Source organism: Rutilus rutilus (genome assembly GCF_951802725.1).
Source record: "Rutilus rutilus genome assembly, chromosome: 20".
In the NCBI taxonomy this organism is placed as follows: domain Eukaryota; kingdom Metazoa; phylum Chordata; class Actinopteri; order Cypriniformes; family Leuciscidae; genus Rutilus; species Rutilus rutilus.
The window spans coordinates 32,130,738-32,151,608 of NC_140225.1; the positions used below are offsets into that span (position 1 = coordinate 32,130,738).

The 20,871-nt window shown below is 40.1% G+C and overlaps 2 protein-coding genes across 2 annotated transcripts in view; both read right to left on the bottom strand.

Annotated features, from left to right (window-relative positions):
• Positions 1 to 543: 543 nt before the first annotated feature.
• Positions 544 to 5,962, bottom strand: LOC311280037 (uncharacterized protein). Its single transcript, XM_084391920.1, has 2 exons — positions 5,803 to 5,962; positions 544 to 1,485 (listed from the first exon to the last, which is right to left on the bottom strand). Exons 1-2 carry the CDS (start codon positions 5,950 to 5,952, stop codon positions 1,117 to 1,119), a joined length of 519 nt encoding a protein of 172 aa, XP_084248046.1. The 5' UTR covers positions 5,953 to 5,962; the 3' UTR covers positions 544 to 1,116.
• Positions 5,963 to 9,196: 3,234 nt separating this feature from the next.
• The window catches only part of arfgef3 (ARFGEF family member 3), a 58,954-nt gene continuing 47,279 nt past the window's right edge, over positions 9,197 to 20,871 (bottom strand). Inside the window, exons 32-35 of the mRNA XM_084391442.1 lie at positions 20,207 to 20,337; positions 18,504 to 18,843; positions 14,826 to 15,719; positions 9,197 to 11,553 (exon numbers count right to left, since the gene is read on the bottom strand). Coding sequence (XP_084247568.1) covers positions 11,362 to 11,553; positions 14,826 to 15,719; positions 18,504 to 18,843; positions 20,207 to 20,337 — 1,557 coding nt within the window. The 3' untranslated portion in view covers positions 9,197 to 11,361. The remainder of the gene's footprint in view (positions 11,554 to 14,825; positions 15,720 to 18,503; positions 18,844 to 20,206; positions 20,338 to 20,871) is intronic.

Consider the following 20,871-nt stretch of genomic DNA (forward strand, 5'->3'; position numbering starts at 1 on the left):
TGGCTATTTATTTATAAAGAACTAAAGATGGAAGTTCCCAAAGACTCGCATACTGATTATATTTGCATGATGATTGGTCTCGTCTTCCTTGCATCTTTTTAACAGTTTAAAGTCACCTTTGCACAGTAACTAATGGCTACTTGTATTATGGCTACTTTTTGTATGCTGTGAATATGGTGTAAATAGTGTGTCTAATGTGCTATAGACATTTCTAATATGTGGTATATTAAGACTCAATCTATATCTGTTGATTCTCGAGAGCTTCAGTGAGAAAGCATGTTGAGTGCAGACTGTAAGGTTGAGTGTTATAGTGAGGCCAAAGTGATGCAGCATTTCATTAAAACAGGAGTCAGATCACTTTTACCTTATATGATCACAACAACATCTTATAAGAAGGTGGAATTTGACATGGTTAACAATATAAAGACGTGTGCTATTTAACCATGTAACAATGTGATACAAAGATGGAGTTTTCCCTCTTCTGTTCACAGTAGACGAATAATCAAAATCCTCAGTTCAATGATTCAGTTTCTCAAACCAATTAGCATGGTAATGCAATTTAATTTTATTTCAATTTGCTTGCAGAATCACATAATGTGGTGAAAGAGCTGATATTAACTAGAGATAAGAAAAAAAACATTGTTTTTATGTGTCACTGTTGATAACATCTCCATTATTGAACATTTCTTACCAATGAAATAATGATGAGGTAAACATATTTTACAAAAAAGAGAACTATTTAGATACAAGAAGTCCTCATCTTTAAAAATGTTGCAAAGACTAGGGCCTATATGTTATACCCTAATTATTATATACAACACTACTAGTAAAGTTTGGAGAAACAAAAGCAAATCCTTTTGTATTCCATTTAGATTAATAAATATTCTGTATTTCCATAGATCATAAATATTCAAAAACAAAACTGGCACTACTTCCTTACAAAAACTGCTGTGGTGGTACCATGGTAAAGGTATGGTAGCCTATTAGATATGGTTATTATTACCATATTCATGCTATATGGGATTCCAAAGATACTCCCATACCATTTTGTTAGTGTTAATGCATTATTTGGATCGATATGCTTTACATTGGAGGTGAAATATGAGCTTTGAAGGATCACTCTTGATCACTGGAGGTTTCTGTGTCTAATTCCTCAATCTCCAGTTCGGTGTGTGAGCCGGAAGTGCTGGCGGCGCGCGCGATCTTCGTCAGGGTTTTCTCGTATGGAGCCGGTAGATAAACCATCAGGAAAACCCCGTCGTTCCCGTCCTCAGTGCGGTCTCCTTCCTCCAAAGAGGACAGAAACTCAGCGGTGCCGTCCAGGGTTATTACTGTGGTCGTGTTCTCTTTGACCCTGGAACATCTTTTGTAAACGAAAAAGACAAATCCCACGAGGAAGAGCAACGAGCCCGTTGTTATGGCAACATAGAGCGTCACCTCCGCTCTCTCCTCGACCTTGTTTGAAGTCAGTTCGTTCCAGTAACCCTGGCAACAAATGACAACAGACACGTAAGACATCACATCATCATCATCATCATCATCACAGGGTCATATTCTCTGAGGCCTGGAATATTGCAGTGTTTAATGATTTATTCGTGCAGATAATTTTGTTGAATTCATGTGCCTCCTAATCTTGAATCAGAATATCTTGCAGCATCTCTTCTCTTCTCTGACGACGAGGCGGGGCAACCTTATTGCTCTTATTGCTCTTTCTGTCAGAATGACACTGAAACTCTTCTTCACTTAGTTATAGCCTACTCTGCAACTTTGGAAAGATGTTAGTTGGTTTATTTCAAGCAATATCTTGCAAAATTTCTTACTGAATCCCAAACCTGTTATTTTTTTATGTCTTTTTAAAAAAAAGTGGATTCAAATGCCTGCTTTTTAATATTTCTAATTCTTTTCCTATGTAGATTTTATATTCATTTATGTAAGTTTTCAAATTGTAAACCTATTTTTTTGGTATTCTTACACGAGATAAAACATCACTTGATTACAATTTCATCTCTTAACCCAAAAGACTCAGAACATGTACAATTTGCACAACCTACAAACTTTTTACCTTAATTAATGTTTACATTTATTTTAATTTAAGTAGGCTAATGCCCTCTTTCTTTTAATTACTTCAGTCAGATTGTGTTTGTCTATAATTGTGACTTAAAGGCAGGGTAGGTAGGATTTATTAAAAATTAAAGATCCAAATTTGTTAAAACTTTCTATATATATCAATACATAATTAAAATGTAAGAACTCTGAAAAAAAGAGTATAAAAATCAAGTGACTCTAGACCGTTTAATCTGTATTAAACACAGCTCATTATTTCGATTCGGGACGAATCAAAGGATTGGCTTAGGCGACTGTCACTCTCTCGCAACCATGGCAACCACCCTTTTGCCACACAGCACCTGCCCACTTGCGCGCGACCGTTTGATTTGAGGAGTGCGAGAGGCACGGAACCTGATCACACCTCCGTCCAGTAGATGGCGGTAATGCACTATGTTTGCAAGCTGCCAATAAAATCTATCGAAGAAGAAGAAGAAGGCACTGAACCTAGGAATACCAAAACAATGGCAGAGAAAGAGCAATCTAAAGTGACATGATGTCACTGCATGCTCCTTCCCCTCCGCTTGTCTCAGGTAAATAATGCGTCCTCTAGCTCAGTGGTTCCCAAAGTGGGGGGGTCGCGGGACCCCGGCGCAGGGGTCGCGAGATGATTTCTATAAAAAAAAAAGTGGAAAAAATATATAGGCCCCATATATTTTTGTTGCAATTAATTTAACCCTTTCGTACGTACGATCACACCGGGTAGATTTTCTGTTTGGCGAGTAAATCTCAAAAGGCTATCCGCCACACTGGCGGGTGAATGTTCATACCAAAATATGAAATTTTCAGTGCGCACACGCTCTTCTGCCTCTGAAGAGCAGAGAGAGAGCGCACGTGCGAGAGAGAGAGAGAGCGAGAGAGCCCCGGCCGCGCGCGCGCACTCACTATTCAGAGCGGCCTCATTATACTTCTGCGTGGAACATACGCCGGAGCCTATACGCCGTAGGCAACGTGTTGGTTTTAATTTATACTTCTGTGTCGTTGTCCGCGTTGACGCGCACCTGGGGAGCATGTTACCCCGAGGGAGGGGTTCTGGCAGACCAATCACAGCGCTTGTGTCCGCGTAGAATTGACGCGTTGTTACATTTTTGGAGAGGTGCACGTCAGGGTACGCCGAAGGGTACGCGCGCTACACACAGCCTACGACGTAGCTACGGCGGCAGTTCGACGCAGAAGTATAAAACAGGCTTAAGCGTCAAGCTTCCCCGTACTTTTTGACAAGCGTCCTTGACAGGACGGCCAGAGCTTCTTTGCAGCTCAAGTCGGCGGCGGTGTGTGCGTACAGTTAACGCTCTATCTGTTGACGGCGCTGAGGAAAAAGCTCCCGCCACTGGAAGAAGCAGTCGCCGCCCATTTGTGTCCTGCTGGCAGTTGGAGAGCAAAGGCTGCACACCCATCTAATACCTTGCAGAACGTCTTCAGCACTCGCGGATCGTGCATACTCCGCCGCTGGCCAGGCTGCTTCTGCTTTACACACCATGGCCGTTCTTTTCTCGAGAAAAGGAGTTTTCCCATAGCGTTTGCAACGCAATACTCGTTCCCTTATCTCTCAGGGAACCGAGGTTACGTAACCGAGTACGTTCTGCCTTCCCTTCCGTACGAGTCAGGTAACAAAACTGACAAAAAAAAATAATACTTTTTTTTCACCCCAATGATAGTAATATTTCATATTCTCACATTTTGATCAATATAGATTTTTTTAATTTTTTTATTATACATTTCAAATTTTGCTCTGGACATTTGTTTTATATTTGTATTCAACATAATAGGCCTACCTTATTATCTCAATTAAAAGTACTGAAATGAATGTATATGTGACAAAAAAAGGCTGTTTATTATTTTGGCTGGCAAAAAATATTCTTGGCTGGTGTTCAAATAAAGCATTAAAAAAGATGTATTTTTGCAGTCCAAAACCTAGAAATGAGTTTAAGCACTTCCAGTTCCATCGGCCCGAAGTCATGTTTTTTCCCCCCACATTTTACTCTACTGCATAAAACACATCAGTAATACCCCTTTGTGATTTATTTAAAGCTTTTACTTATCTTGAGAAAGGCGGTTGTTAACAAGAGTCTAAATGAGACTACAGAGGTTGTCGAGAATATTAATAATCATCAACCAAGGAGGCACTCGTCTACTAAGGCCCTGTCCCGAATGGCACACTTCATGTGCACTTAAGGTCTTGTGGAAGTCCAGATGTCCAGAAGACCGTAAGGGTGTCCCATTTGTCATTTTAGGTTTCAGAGGGTTTATCGTGAGCCGATATGTGTCCTCAATGACAGTCAAAGCGGCATTACGTCACAAAAGTGTGGACTCAGAGGAAGAGGGCTAGGGTTTCATTTAGGACAGGGACTAACTCCACTGTCACAGTCTTATTGTGTTCATAATCGCGCTCTTGCAAACTATTCTCACTCAACCTTGTTTTTTAAATAAAGACTGAAAGTTGTCAGAAGCTTGACGAAGGCGACGCTGAACAAAAGCAATTCCTTGACAAATTGCTTTTGTTTCTCTCTTGTGATAAAGGTGTTTGCTAAATTTGGAAATCAAATCGTAATTACGTTGACATTCCAACTTGTAAAAAGCGTTCACGTCCTCATTGAGCTTGTAATAACAACTTGTAAACTGGGAATTTTCTGAGAGCGCCAACTTCACCCGACCGCTGCAGATTCATTTAGGCGTTGATAGTGTTGCCATTGAAGCACACATGAGTCTGAGGACGTGAATAGCTCAGACAAGAACATCACGTGTCGTCTTCCCGAAATGACAGTAATGACGACATGAACACAGCATGTGAATGTAAAATGAAGTGTGGTAATCATATAAACGGATTGACTCTAGTCGGTCCAGTTGCTTTGCATTACCAACTTAGTGCATTATTTTTACGTAATTCAGCAGCTCATCATCAATTATTTCTTATGTAAGTGCATTCCTGCTTGTGTGATATTGCTCAGATATTATATAATACATACTATATTATTATTAAACAACATTAGTTCAAATATGATTGAACCAGAAGCAATCGACAATCCTGGGTCAACATATTTTGTTGATTCAGGAACAACATTCCTGTCCGAAAATGTAATCCTATATCCCTACCCCTAAACCTACCCATAAGTTATTCATAAAATCAGAGGGAAACAGTAGTTGAAGAACACTGATGTAGACGCACCTAACCCTGGTTGTAAGCCTAAACTTGACAAAAACTGTAAACTTGTCCTTCAAATCTGATTGGTTGATTGGAATATTGTTCCAGGATCAACAAAGATGTGGAAACATCCAGGAACTTGTTGCACTTGGAGAAGTCATGTTCTGCCAGAGACTTACACCGTATCACTGCTTTATCTGTGTATGCGAGTGATGGTATCAGACGAGGACAGATTACGATATGAGATATGATAACTTCTGGATGAAAGCAGTCATATAGAGATGCGATCTACTCCTGGAGGAACGAGTGCACGTATGGTTGATTTACCTCATCTGCTTAGTCTCTAATCAATCAATCAATCAACCTTTTATTTATATAGCACAATAAAAGCAACAGTAATTGGCCACTGTGCTGTACAACAGGATAAGTATCTAAAAAAACAAGAAATACCTCAAACCAAATGATAAAAGGAGTCAAAAATCACATCAAAAACACTAATCACAAAAATTCAACATTAAAAATCAAGGACAGTTGTAAGCCTGTGAAAAGAGTTTTACCTTGAGACGGTCCTCAGTTGATGGCGGAGCGGATGCGCCTGCGACCCAGTCGTACGAGCCCCGTCCCGCCGGGCCGAACTGGATCCAGCTGCTGTCCAGAAGCACACGCATGTTTGCTCTGTGAGTGCTGATAGTGCACAGCTGCATCATCTATAGCATTAATGGCTTATACCCCGTCTAGAAGCAGCTCGACTCTCAGGGATCAAGAGTTGGTGCCGGAGCATCCAATCATTCTTAACACAACTGGCCTACATACATCACACAGCTGTGAGGGCATCCGGGTCCAATCCCATGGCTTCGGGAATAGACCTAACTTGCGCTCCTTATTTTCTCCAACGACTGACTTTCTTTAGCAAAAAAATGTGTAATGCGAAACACATATACGTGCATTATGTCCATTTGCTATAACAATGGGCTGATATATAAAGTGGCAAGTTTGTGAGCCCTCTAGAAATATATCTGGATTTATGCATTGATTACTTATTAATTTAAGTCACAATTATAGACAAACACAATCTGACTGAAGTAATTACACACAAATTCTCTCATTGAAGACGTTGAGTGATCATTGAAAGGGCAGGCTGGGAAAAGTAAGTGAACCTCCATGTAACGTCTTTCCAAAAGCTAATTGAGTCAGTTAAAGAGAGTCACACAGGTTCCCCTCCCTGTCCTTTAAATAAAGGCACCAAGACTGGTTACTGACAAATCTGGTCTTCCCAAGAACGTTTGGTTTCCCAAAAGCTTTCACGGTACCTTTAAAGTGCACTGTAAAGATGCACAAGGCTGGAAAATGCAGCAAAAGCATTGCTAAAGACCTTGGCATTCATCAACCCAAGAGTAGAAAATGCTGGACAGTAACAGTTGCCACTCTCTCCATGAGATCCTGCAAAGATCACTTGAAGACAATCCTGAAAGAGATCTCGGGATAACAGTTAAAGACCTCTAGAAATATCTACTAAATGTGGAAGTCTTATTATCAGAAAAACACAAGAATGTTTTTTTATGAAGGGACATGTACCACATGCTGGCTATACACGACTGAGACATGTTGTAATAGTCTATTTATTTTTAAGTGCAGTTTATTTATCACTATATCTATCTCTTTAACCATAATGGAAATCATACTTTTTAAATATGAAACTAAACCGCCAGTATGTGTCAGCAATTCAGTCAAACGATTTGTTCAAAAGTGCTGATTCGTTCAGGGACAGAGCAAGTGTGTGTTAGGTGTGTTTGACTTGAAGCGGCGCTGCGTAGACCGATCGGTGTATGACATCAAATTTTTTTAAGTTTACAGTTTTTTGGGATATAAATTAAGATCAGACCACATTTTATGAGCAATCAATGCAGAAACCAGATATTTTCAAAGGGTTCACAAACTTATTCTTTCCAGTGCATGTCAATTGGAGATTATTTCCATTATTTGTTTGCATTATTTAAAAATATAAACTATAGAACGATAGATATAACGTTAAAAATTTGGCAAACTGTTTTGCTATTTTATTGTCTAATACAATTACATTAATGAGGGAACACTTTACAATAAGGTCTTATTAACATTAGGTGATGCATTAACTAACATGAACTGACAGTGAGCAATACATTTTTAGAGATTTATTAATATTCATGTTAGATTGCAGTGCATTAACTAATGTTAACAGATACAACTTTTGATCTTGAAAAAATGTATTAGTAAATGTTTAGATTAACATAAATGCTAGAAGTATTGGTTATTCATGTTTACTAATGTTAACAAATGGAACTTTATTGTAAAGTACTGTATCTCTCTCTCGCTCTCTCTCTCTATATATATATATACACTGAACAAAATTATAAACGCAACACTTGTTTTTGACCCCATTTTTCATGAGCTGAACTCAAAGATCTAAGACTTTTTCTATGTACACAAAAGGCCTATTTCTCTCAAATATTGTTCACAAATCTGTCTAAATCTGTGTTAGTGAGCACTTCTCCTTTGACGAGATAATCCATCCACCACACAGGTATATACACTCACCTAAAGGATTATTAGGAACACCTGTTCAATTTCTCATTAATGCAATTATCTAATCAACCAATCACATGGCAGTTGCTTCAATGCATTTGGGGTGTGGTCCTGCTCAAGACAATCTCCTGAACTCCAAACTGAATGTCAGAATGGGAAAGAAAGGTGATTTAAGCAATTTTGAGCGTGGCATGGTTGTTGGTGCCAGACGGGCCGGGATTGTGATTATTTCACAATCTGCTCAGTTACTGGGATTTTCACGCACAACCATTTCTAGGGTTTACAAAGAATGGTGTGAAAAGGGAAAAACATCCAGTATGCGGCAGTCCTGTGGGCGAAAATGCCTTGTTGATGCTAGAGGTCAGAGGAGAATGGGCCGACTGATTCAAGCTGATGAAGAGCAACTTTGACTGAAATAAAACCACTCGTTACAACCGAGGTATGCAGCAAAGCATTTGTGAAGCCACAACACGCATAACCTTGAGGCGGATGGGCTACAACAGCAGAAGACCCCACCGGGTACCACTCATCTCCACTACAAATAGGAAAAAGAGGCTACAATTTGCACGAGCTCACCAAAATTGGACAGTTGAAGACTGGAAAAATGTTGCCTGGTCTGATGAGTCTCGATTTCTGTTGAGACATTCAGGTGGTAGAGTCAGAATTTGGCGTAAACAGAATGAGAACATGGATCCATCATGCCTTGTTACCACTGTGCAGGCTGGTGGTGGTGGTGTAATGGTGTGGGGGATGTTTTCTTGGCACACTTTAGGCCCCTTAGTGCCAATTGGGCATCGTCTAAATGCCACGGCCTACCTGAGCATTGTTTCTGACCATGTCCATCCCTTTATGACCACCATGTACCCATCCTCTGAAGGCTACTTCCAGCAGGATAATGCACCATGTCACAAAGCTCGAATCATTTCAAATTGGTTTCTTGAACATGACAATGAGTTGACTGTACTAAAATGGCCCCCACAGTCACCAGATCTCAGAGACCCAATAGAGCATCTTTGGGATGTGGTGGAACGGGAGCTTCGTGCCCTGGATGTGCATCCCACAAATCTCCATCAACTGCAAGATGCTATCCTATCAATATGGGCCAGCATTTCTAAAGAATGCTTTCAGCACCTTGTTGAATCAATGCCACGTAGAATTAAGGCAGTTCTGAAGGCGAAAGACACAGTATTAGTATGGTGTTCCTAATAATCCTTTAGGTGAGTGTATATATATATGATTTCAAAAATAGATGAAGAATCCACTCAAAAGAAAAGTTCTGGTATTTGCAAATCAGTTTGCTCTGTATGTGCATATGTGATTTAACAGTAATATTAAACAGAATAAACTTGCCAGTCAATCTTGCCAATAATAAAACACACACGGTTTGTAATTCTGCTTATTTATTCTACAACACTTACAACATAAATGATCGTCCAATAAACACTTCAGAGCACATTCAGCGTAATGCACATGTACTGCAGTTGATTGATAGAAGTCTGATAATAAACAGCATGTAGTAAACAAGTACTGAGCGCACTCCCTCCAAAACACACACTAACATATCCTCGCCAGCGTATTTAAAATAATATATATGCCTGGTACATTATGGGATGATTAATGTTAGTGCGCTGGGAATGGAGTGGCATTATGAAATTAAGACATGTTTTGAGTATTATCTGGTTTAGCTTGTGTTTTTATGTTTAGGTTAAGTCTGCACAACATAATCCATAGTGTTTTCCTATGGATTTAGACCAAGCGCTGAAAGTTTAGTCTCAAACCAATCATTTGCACTAAACATCCACTAAACATATCCCTTAGAGTTTATAAAGTCCTTATTTTTGTCCAGACAAAACACTGTCTGAACATATTCACAATCTGTTCAAACTCAACTTTTGTGCTGTCGACTACTTACAAAACCGACAAATGTAGACAATCCTTCAGTGTGTACCTAGAAAAAGAAAGAAAAAGAAGAGAAAAAGAAGAGGAACAAAAAAAAAAATCAAAGAAAACAAATCTTTGGACAAATCAGGCTTTCAACTGAAGGAAAAAAAAAAAAACTTTGTTTTGCTAAAAATAAAGTACATAATAGTTTTTCAGAATTCAATCTCATATTGAACATACATTTGTCACATAAATTTGTCTTTGGTCCCTTTCAACGTCCAGTTTAATCTCCCCCTGTTGTTTATGCCAAGCAGTTTCCATAAACACAACCGAATATGAGCAATAAACAGAGCTAAAGATTATACATTCTCACTAAGATCATGAAACACAGGCTGTGTGCACTGGATACATGTAAATAATATCTGTATATGGGTCCACGTTTTCATAGTTCCCATTGCACATAACGAAGTATACAGCGCAGAAGCCTTTTTTGAAATCACTGTATATGAATTACATACCATTTCTTTGTAGCTTGTCATACGTGTTGAGCAAATTTCTCTTAATAACATTAAGCATCACAAAATAAATATCCTTTTTCACACACACACACATAAAAATCAACATATACATAATACATGCAGATGATTGAAGGCAAAAATGAATATTCAAACAACTGCAGTTCTAGATATCAAGGAATAAAATATATTTGGGATAAAGCGTTAAAATTGTATGCCTCTCTAAAAGTGCAAACGTATCCGGTTTTAATAAATAGATTGTAAATAGTCTCCAGTTAAAAGATCCCTAAACTGTTTGAGATGATAACTTCTACAAGTGGCTTTTAGGTTTTTAAGACAACATACGGTGCAGCTGTAAAAACTACACTTACTGTACATTTGATTTCTCACTGTTTTATTCAAGTTTAGTCAGATGTTTGGTGAACTCTAAAACTAGTGTCTGATGCTTTAAACCATAGATTCCCGTTGGATTATGGGTAGTGGGATCTATGGCACACAGTTTCTGCCTGACTGGATGGACGTTGGACATTAGATATTAAACAGATTTCTTGTGAAGGTTGAACGCGACTCCAATGCTTCCAGATTTACAGACGAAGATGAAGCCAACACATCCGGCCTCCTGATTTTAAACTATAGCTGATTCTACAAAAGCACGTAATGTCTTGTACAGTGTTTTTGTTCAGGATTAAATATCTAACTTAAGCCAATTCCTCTGATTACTTCTATTTTAAGGCATTGTATAATATGTACATGAACTATGTTGTGATGATACTAACATAAAACTGCATTTAGCAAAAGCACAAGTTCATGCTTTAGATATATCAATCAAAGCATTAACGAAAGTGCATTAAGTTCCGCATTTCATTGTGCAACGACTTTTAACTGGTTGAAATGTTCAGGGGAGTTTAAAGTTGAAGTTTTAAAGGGTTAGATGAGCGAAAAACAACATAATTCTGTATATGGCACATGTACATTTAAAGCCAATACACATTCAGAGATATAAATAAATAAAAAATATAGATTCTGAATATAACAGCATGGATATTGAACATTCGCAGAAGGGTTTCGTATTACACAGAGATCACTGTGCACTACGGTAAAAATAGTTAAGACGTCACAGAACACATGAGCGGAGAGTAAAGCACACGAGCCGGGTCATCACAGGATGATGTCGTAAACGCGTCCCACTCGCCCGAGCCACTCGCGCACCGCCTGTCTCACTCTGAGGTCGGTCACATGACAGGTCAGCTGACTGATGCAGGGGAACACGGCCGGCTGGAGGGCCATGAACGTGGGGTCCGACAACACCTGGATCTGATTCAGGATCGTGAGGACCATGTTGGTCCAGGCCTGGGCAGGAAAATCAACATGACATAAAATATGCATAAAAGAATATCAGTCCCATACAAGTCATATTATCAGTCATAATTTGACTCTATATTCTTCTATTAATGTCACGGTCGGTGTAATTCCTTCCGAAGGCTATAAAACAAAACAAAAAAATGTAGCAAAACTGTTTTAAAGGCAGGTTTTTTCTAAAAAACTTTTCCCCAAATTTGTTTAAACTGTCTTTATATACCAATACATAATTAAAATGTAAATACTCTGAAAAAGAGAGTATAAAAATCGAGTGTCTGTAGTCCTCTCAGGGCTGCAATAAACACAGCTACTTATTTCCATTCGGAACGAATGAAATGATTGGCTGGCCGACTGTCACTCTCCCTCGCTGCCATGGCTACCACCCCTGCTGCTACAGGAGCCGCCCACATGCGCGCACCCGTTTGACTCGAGGAGGGGAAGAGGCACGGAAGCTAGGATAATTATGGCAGAGAAAGAGCAGTCAAAATTCCCAGTACCTGCATATACAGTCAGCGAAGGTAATGGGAAAACGTGTATCAATGCAACCTGTTTTTAGCTTTGCCTTATGTTACTAGCTCGTTACCGAATCAAACTCAATATATTTTAAACTTTACCAGTATCGATATGCTAGCTTGATAGTGAGTACTAACAGCCATGTTAGTTGTTTATATTCATATTGATAAAGTTATTAATGTGATTCTGACATGATGTCACTACATGCACTGCGCTCCTCTCCGCTCGGCGCTGGCAAACGCGTCCTCCAGCTGAGCGGTCGGCATCGTGCGGTCATGTGTTTTGGGGGCGTGGCTTTGGGAGGAGCCCAGAAGGAAGGGGGTGGGAGCGAATGAAATAAGTAGCTGTGTTTATTGCAGCCCTGAGAGGACTACAGACACTCGATTTTTATACTCTCTTTTTCAGAGTACTTGCATTTTAATTATGTATTGGTATATAAAGACAGTTTAAACAAATTTGGGAAAAAGGTTTTTTGAAAAAACCTGCCTTTAATGTAAAAAAATAGTAGGTGTGTAAATACACTCGTGTCACGATTCGGTTCGATACATGATACTATCTCACGATATGATATTATACTCTCACGATACTTTAAATTAAGCCAAAATATTGGCTTAAAATATGATTACTTCCAAGACACATGAGAAACGGTTAATAAAATGTACTTTTCATTCAAATGCTGCATTGGTGTTATATCAGGAATGATCAGGTGACGCCAGAATAGAAATATTCATGATTCTGCTTAGCTAAAAATACAGAATTAGGTTTCACTCGATGGTAACTTTATTGGAGCTATTGCACTGTAAAAGAAAAGTTGCTGCATTAATTTTTTTAAGTACAACCAACTTGGATGTTTGTCATTTCACTAATTTCACTTAAAATGGGCCACCTTCTGAGTTGAGTTTAAGCAATGTTAATGTTAAACTATTTTTTTACAGACAGCATGTCAAACAGAAATGGTAAGAAAGGAGAAAAGAGGGTACAGAAAGGATGTCTGCCAAGGAAAGGACAAAAAATACAATTCGTGGGTATAGAGGAGAGGATGAGCGGAGCATTAGGTGAATATAGGGAGATAAATTGATTGAAATTGATGTTTTAATGTAATTTAAATGCAATGTTACGCGGTTACATTATACATTTAAAAATAATTAAATGTGTTTCATCAGAAATGTCTCGGTTTCACTTTGCAGTTTGACTAGCCCATTTTTGCTGATCGGCCGGCCCATTTTACCTGAACACTGCTCATCCAAAAAAAAAGTGGGAAAGCTATGTTTCAAAACCTGAAGGGCCTGAACAATTATATTTTATTACATCAATTCAACACATTAATCATAAAAACACAGTTTAATGTCATGCATTAACCAAAAAGTGACCCAATTTGCCTGATTTCACAATTACTGACTTAAAAAAATGAGTTGAATCTTGTATAACTTATAAAAAAAGTTGGAAGTTACTTAAATTTGATGAGTTAAAGCAATGTAAAAACATATGTAGTCATAACGTATTGATCATATATTTTTTACAGTGTGCGTGCGAGAGAGATCTCAGGACTGGCGGGAGCATATTGTGACGGGCTTTAACGAGGAGCAGCGCGTCCGAAATTTTAGGATGAGCAAGCCAACCTTTGATATGTTGTGTCAACGTTTGTCCTCATTCCTCTCCTACGACGACACCATCCGTCCCAATGCAGATGCGCATTGCTCTCGTCATTAAACCACGGAGACGTAATGCCTCAGAAAATCCAATGTGCCCGTTTACATGACAGTCGCACTGGCACATATCTGATTTATATCTGATTTATTTCCACATATGAACGAGGCCTGAAACCGATCTGGAAATATCTGAATGCATGCGTTTTTCCCCTGTTTACACGGTCATAGAACACATCCGATCTGTGTCACAACATCGGAATTGGGTCACATTTCACTGACAGTGTAATGAGTGTATAGCCTCGTTTACACTGTCAGTGAAATGTGACCCAATTCCGATTTTTTGCTCATATGTGACACAGATCGGATGTGTTCTATGACCGTGTAAACAGGAAAAAAACGCATGCATTCAGATATTTCCAGATTGGTTTCAGGCCTCGTTCATATGTGGAAATAAATCGGATATGTGCCAGTGCGACTGTCATGTAAACAGGCAGATCGGATTTTCTGAGGCATTATGTCTCCGCGGTTTAATGACGAGAGAAACCTCGACGCGCATCTGCCAAGGGACGGATGGCCCGATGAAACGTTGTGTCGTCGTAGGAGAGGAATGTGAAAAAATGTTGACACAACAAAATTTTGGACCCACTGCTCCTCGTTATAGCCAATATTTAAACACAATATGCTCCCGCCAGTCCTGAGATCTCTCTCACACACAATAACTGAAGCATATGTGCAATGACGGCACTTTTCGTCCTCCTTTGCCTCAAAATCATGGTGATGTTTGGCGAACTTCGCATATATCGCAGAGCTAGCATCACGCATATTTCACGTCCGCCCATCTGTGCAAGAGAATTTAACCCTTTAAGCATGCGCGATGTTTCAGATAGTATGGCAAGTGTAAACACATGAACCGGATATGGGTCACAGTTGAAAGAACGTGTAAACGGACGGTCAAAAAAATCGGATAAAGGTAACAAATCAAAATTGGGCATCAAGACCTGCAGTATGTCAACTTTGGTAAATGCATTATTCATGATTTTAAAATGACTGATCCGCAGTGATGCTCATGTGAAGTGCAGTGGGTCTCCTGTCGCGTCTCACCTGTATCTGTGCCTCAGAGTCTCTGATGGAGATGTTGTGTGAGCTGGCCGTGGAGCCGGATCGGGTCCTCTTCTCTTGCCTCAGGAGCTCGGGCCCCGCGCTGAAGGAGTGTCGCATCGGCCCCGGCTCCACCAGTTGCTGAGGCCTCGGGGGTCCCGGGGGGTCCGGCCCGCGCAGGGTCCCCGCCTCACCCCTCTTCTCTCCTGCTGTGGGATCTTTGGGAAACACAGTGTGATTGTGCTGCTGCTGCTGCTGCTTGCGTTTCTTGTACTCGATCATGAGTTTACTGATGGTTTTGTCGGTGGCGATGGTGTACAGCTTGTTTCCCGCACTCTCCCACCACTCCTTCTTACGGGCCCCGTCTCTCCGGTCTCCTCTCAGCTGGGGGACACCTGCACTCGATCCACCGGGACTGTGGATCTCATCCGAGGGCGTCTCGTCAAGGTGAAGGCGGACACTGTCCTCGGAGGGCGTCCCGTGACCCGACGGGCCCCCGGTCGAGGGCGTGGAGGTCTCCGAATTAAAAAGCGGTAAGAAAAAGAGTGGGTCGGCCCGGTGTGTGGGTTGTTCTCCTAAACTGCTCTCCAGGTCCAGGTGCATCTGGATGTAGTTGTTGCACGAGTCCATGCAGAGTTTGTGCAGGCGTTTGACCAGCCAGGCCCAGTCTGCGCTGCTGGAGGGTTGTGTGCTCAGAGACGGGACACGAGCGTGCCACTGACGCTTCTCCCGCGCACGAGGAGGACTCACCTGGGCCATCTCCTCGAAGATATCTTCGTCCTCGGAGGAGCACTGCTGGGACGAGTCTGAGCCGCCCTCCTCTTCCTCACTCAGGATCTTCTTCACCTGCTCCACCGTCATGTTCTCCTGGTTCGTCAGCATTGCACACAGCAAAGCCTGAACACCCAACAGGAAGGCATATTGAGATGATGCTTCATGAACAAAGATATTCTCCAGTTAAATCATTTGAAATTTCGAATTCTTACGCTTAATGAACACTGTAAGGTTTCACACATCTAGAGTGTGTCAGAACGGCAGCAGCAAAACTGACAGCGTTTATGCTGTCAAAGTAAAGTGATTACTGTGTTGCTATGCAAAATATCAGAAATTCATTAGTATCAGAAACTAACAACTTTTGCTCATTTATACATATACTATTTTTAATATTCAGTAGTGGTCAGAATTAATGGCACCCCTGGTAAATATGATCAAAAATGTCTGTAAAAAAAAATAAAAATAAAATAATCTGCATTGTTTATCCTTTTGATCTTTCATTCAAAAAAGTTGCAAAATTCTAACCTTTCATTGAAGTAAAATAATTAAAAGTGGCCGGGAAAATCACATTATTAAATAAATGTTTTTCTCCGAAACATGTTGGCCACTGAAGTATCTCTGAAGTATATTCCCATTAATATTTACCTTTTTTTTTTAGCACACCAGGGTGACTAGGAACATGAAATTGTCCAGCTAAGACTTCTTGTTTCACAGGAGTTTAAATATGAGGAAACACAAAGGCCAAATTCCCTTAATCATCCATCACAATGAGTAAAACCAAAGAATATAGTTCTGATGTGCAGCAAAAGATTGTTGAGCTTCACAAAATAGAAAGTGGCTGTATATATATATATATATATATATATATATATATATATATATATATATATATATATATATATATATATATATATATTTAAAGAATTGAAAATCCCCATTTTGACCATCGGAGCAATAATTAAGAAGTTCCAATCAACTAAAGATGTTACGAATCTGCCAGGAAGAGGACGTGTGTCTATATTGTCTTAATGCACAGTGAGGAGGAACGTTTATGTGGCCAAAGACTCTCCAAGGATCACAGATGGAGAATTGCAAAGATTACTTGAGTCTTGGGGTTCAGAAAGCCTAAAAAAAATATATCAAACAACCCCTACATCCCCACATGTTGTTTGGGAGGGTTTCAATAAAAATCCTCCTCGCTCCTCCAAAAATAAACTCCAGCATATTCAGTTGTCAGACCTTGGATCTTCAAAAGGAACCGGATTCTGTGGTCAGATGAAACAAAAAAAGGGCTTTTTGGCAGCAAACCCAGCAGATGTGTTTGGTGCACACAGGGATAAGGAATACCCCATGCCTACGGTTAAATATACTGCTGGACAAGACAATGGTCCAAAACAAACTCAAAACCAACATCAATTAAAGATTTAATCTCAGACACCACTGCTAAAATGTGAAAAAGATGGAGTTATGATCATAAAACCAGGAATGTTCACCATCTTCTCTGGTCAGTTTAATCACCTGACTTGAATATTATTGAGTGAGGAGCAGATTCCCTCCTTCAACATCTCTGAAGCAACTGGCAATGTTCTGATAGACCACATTCAAAAGTTGTATTAACTCTTTCCTCGACAGCATTTTTGAAAAAAGTTGCCAGCCAGCGCCAGGATTTTTTATTATTTTCACAGACGTTTTATTGCCCCCAGAATATTTTGTTGCATGAATATCTGATCATGCAATATTTCAAAAGAAAGAACAGACACTCTGCTTTTAAACAAACAAGTCTTATTCTAGCTTCATGCATTTCTTTTTCTATCAACACTTGAATGTGGGTAAGTTTCATAAAAAAAGCAAAACTTTTAGGAGAAAAGCTGATAAAATCATGTTTTTGTCAAAGACTACATATGAATCGGATTCAGACCGATGATCAAAACACATATGGAGTAACTCCATATGTGTTTAGAGTAGATCGAGTCCATCAACACCCCCACATTCACAGTCATAAAGCTCGTCATTCATTCAGTACCATTAGGGACCATTCGGTATTTATGGAATGGACCACCGGAGGAAAATAGGGGAGGGTCATGTCTTTTTATTCTTTGTTGAGGGGAGGGTCATTCAACTTTTTTTTAGTCTAGGGGGAGGGTCACCCAACTTTTGTATTCATGAAAACAGTAAAATTTCAAAGTGGCTTGTTTGGTGCATATTTTTCCATGTAGCTCCATGTAGCTCTCTCAGTCTCGGCCTCCCATCGCTATCAGATGGGTCTGACCCAGTGGGGATTTCCTTAAGACTGCAAGGGAAGCTCGGCTTCCCCTATAATGTCAAAAAATTAATGGTCAAATATATATTATTGTGTTAACATTTTATTGACTAAAAATGCGTTTGAAAACGTTCATCTCGAAGACGAGTTCGTTCAGAATCAGGTCGGCTGACTCCTGACTGATTTCCTTCTCATACATTCCCGTAGCGTCAAAGTGCATTTCCCTGTTGAAGCCCAGCGTCCAGTGACTTCAGTGGAGCTGCTTTGAACAGTTTTTTTCAGACCTTCGAAACTAGAGACATTGGATAAATGCTGCGATTATGTCCCGCCCGCGGACGCTCAGCGTCTCTTTGAAAAGTGTCCTGATTATAAACATGTTTAAAAATTATTGGGAGGTCGGGAGGTGCTCGTAACGTGCTCGGCTCAGAATTCCTCTCACACGCTGCGAGCATCACCGATTTCCACGCGATCATCTGCGAAGCTCGTAAAACAGCAAAAATCTCACCGTGTACGCCCGCCTTAATACGGTTGGAAGCTGTATTAAAGGCCAATTTTTGTAAAACACCTAAATAAAGAAATATTGCCTACTTCGCTGGTGCTCACATTGTTTTGTCCCTGTATAGACTGAGGTAAGAATGTAAATGTACCTGAAAGTAGATATTGAAGCTCATGGCAGATTGGCGGTACAAGTTCGCAGCTCCACACACCCCTGACACTTTCATGAGCAGATACTTGAGGCCGGGACGCGTGTCGAACTCCCGCGCGGTGCGGTACGAGTCCAGCAGCAGGTCAAAGATGATGGCCAGGTTCTGCATGGAGATGTAGCGGAGAAAGCCTGCGCCTCGGGGCTCCGACACTCCCGGGACCCTGGCCTGGCCCTCGGAGATCCCAGAGCCTTTCACAAACTCTTCCAAGAGGATATCATACAGGTTCTGCAGGAGCACCTGATGGGACAGCAAACTCACCACCAGAGTCCTGAAGGGAATCCTGCACAGAAACATGCGTTCGGTTCGCTTTAAACAGATCATTTGGGATCAGAATTTCATTTACAAGCACGAGAAGTAGTACGTACTGTATGTAAGACCGATGTCCTAAAATGAACTTTCGTTGTTTCTATTCCATGCCCTGCATACTTTGGTATTAGGGATGCACGATATATCGGTATCGGCCAATATACAGTATGTTAATTTTTTATGTTATCGTTTTCGGCCCGATAAGAAAATTTGGCTGATATATTTAAGCAAATTTTTTTTTTTTATTGCTTGAAATATGATTGGAATCACTTCAAAAAAGGAAAATCGATTAAGGTCATATAGGCTACATACAAATTTTAATGAGAACATGGCTTTTAATGGTGAGACTTTTGTAATCATGCTCTCAAAAATTATATATATATATCGGTTATCGGCTTTAAAATATAAAGAATGATCGGTGTCGGCCAAAATTTTCATATTGGTGCATCCCTAATTGGTATACAAAAAATCTAAACAAATGCAGTGTCATGCAGTGTATAACCCTGTTCTGTAGGGGATAATTAGATTACTTTAAAGTCCCCCTGTGGTGAAAATCCAGCTTTTAATGTTGTTTATATGTCTATGTGGTGTTTTAAGGCATTTCAAACCATGTGTAAGTTCATAAGTCGACACCATTGCTGAGTATTTCCTCCTTAAAACTGCAGTGAACCAAAGACAGTCTCAAAAACACGCTTTGAAATCGCTGGTGTTTCTGACATCACAAACTACCTTCTAACCAATCAGATCAACTTGTGATCGTCAACCAGTGGATCTCTGAGCTGAGTGAGTGAGTGGAGGCGGGGCTCATTTGCATATTCATAGAACCGCGGATACTAAATGAGGCAAGGGTGTAGAGTTACAGTCAAGATATATTAAGGCATATATATTTTTAAACATGTCATTTTGGTGATCAAAGATGAGTTTTAAGGGATAAAATGATTGACTACAAGGGGACTTTAAAAAGTATGGAAGAACAGTAAGGCATGCAGGTTTTGTTTGCAGTGGCCTTACCCAATTTTTCTGTGTCAAGCACAGCATGTGAAAGAGAAGAAAACACACAAGCACAGGTTACATTTGATTAAAACAACATTTCAGTTTTAATCTGTAATTCAACTATATTTTAATTCTATATTTAATTTTATTCATTAATATCACGTCTATGGTTGAATGGCATTTTACTTATCAGTCACTCAAACCAATATTGATCAACCACTAAACTGAATATTGGGAGCGATGCGTCCCCTCGCTTTCTTGCAGTCCTGTATCAAGTCATGATCTACACAGCGTTATTAAAATAATAAATATCTGCAGTCTGAGTTTAATGTCCATCCTCTCACCTCTTCTGTGCTTGACCGTTGGATTGCTGATCGGCTGGAAGCTCAATGATCAGCACACAGGACTGAGCGTGCTCAAACCCTTCCTTGTTGCTGGGAGTTTTAGGTGAGCACTGTGTATCTAGCATGAAGACCTGCAAGATGACGAAATGAATCCAACCATTATAAACAATAAATTATACACACAAAGAGCCAAGCAGCTGTTTATTAAAGAGGCCATTTTAAAGTCTTGATGTTGTTTCAGGCTCTACTAGAACAGGTTTTCCAGCTTGAATGTTGATTATTTCCCTCATATTCTCCATTGTTGCAGCTCCTCTCTTCCCAGTCTGTCAGTAACGCTCTGTTTACTTCCTGTCTCTATTAAGCCCCTCCTTCTGAAAAGCACACTGTGCTCTGATTGGTCGGCTGGAGCAGTGTGTTGTGATTGGTTGAGCGCTTCGAGTGTGTTTGGGAAATGTCCCGCCTCTTACCATAACCGCCACTTTAACACACTACTGACTAACTCAACCAGGCCCCGCCCCTTTATTCTGCGTATTAATTATTTAAATGAGGAATATTGTGACGTGTTCGTTCCCGGAAGAAACTCAAGACTACAATGGAGGCGTTTCAGGAGTTCAGAAACACTGACACTGATATAGACTAACTAACTCAACCAGGGCCCTTTATTC

What these genes read in the sequence shown, in the direction of transcription:
- LOC311280037 (XM_084391920.1), bottom strand. Translation starts at nt 5,952, where the DNA reads ATGATGCAGCTGTGCACTATCAGCACTCACAGAGCAAACATGCGTGTG. An exon ending in CAACTGAGGACCGTCTCAAG is followed by an intron (nt 1,486 to 5,802) that starts GTAAAACTCTTT and finishes ATTTGTTGCCAG; the next exon opens with GGTTACTGGAACGAACTGAC.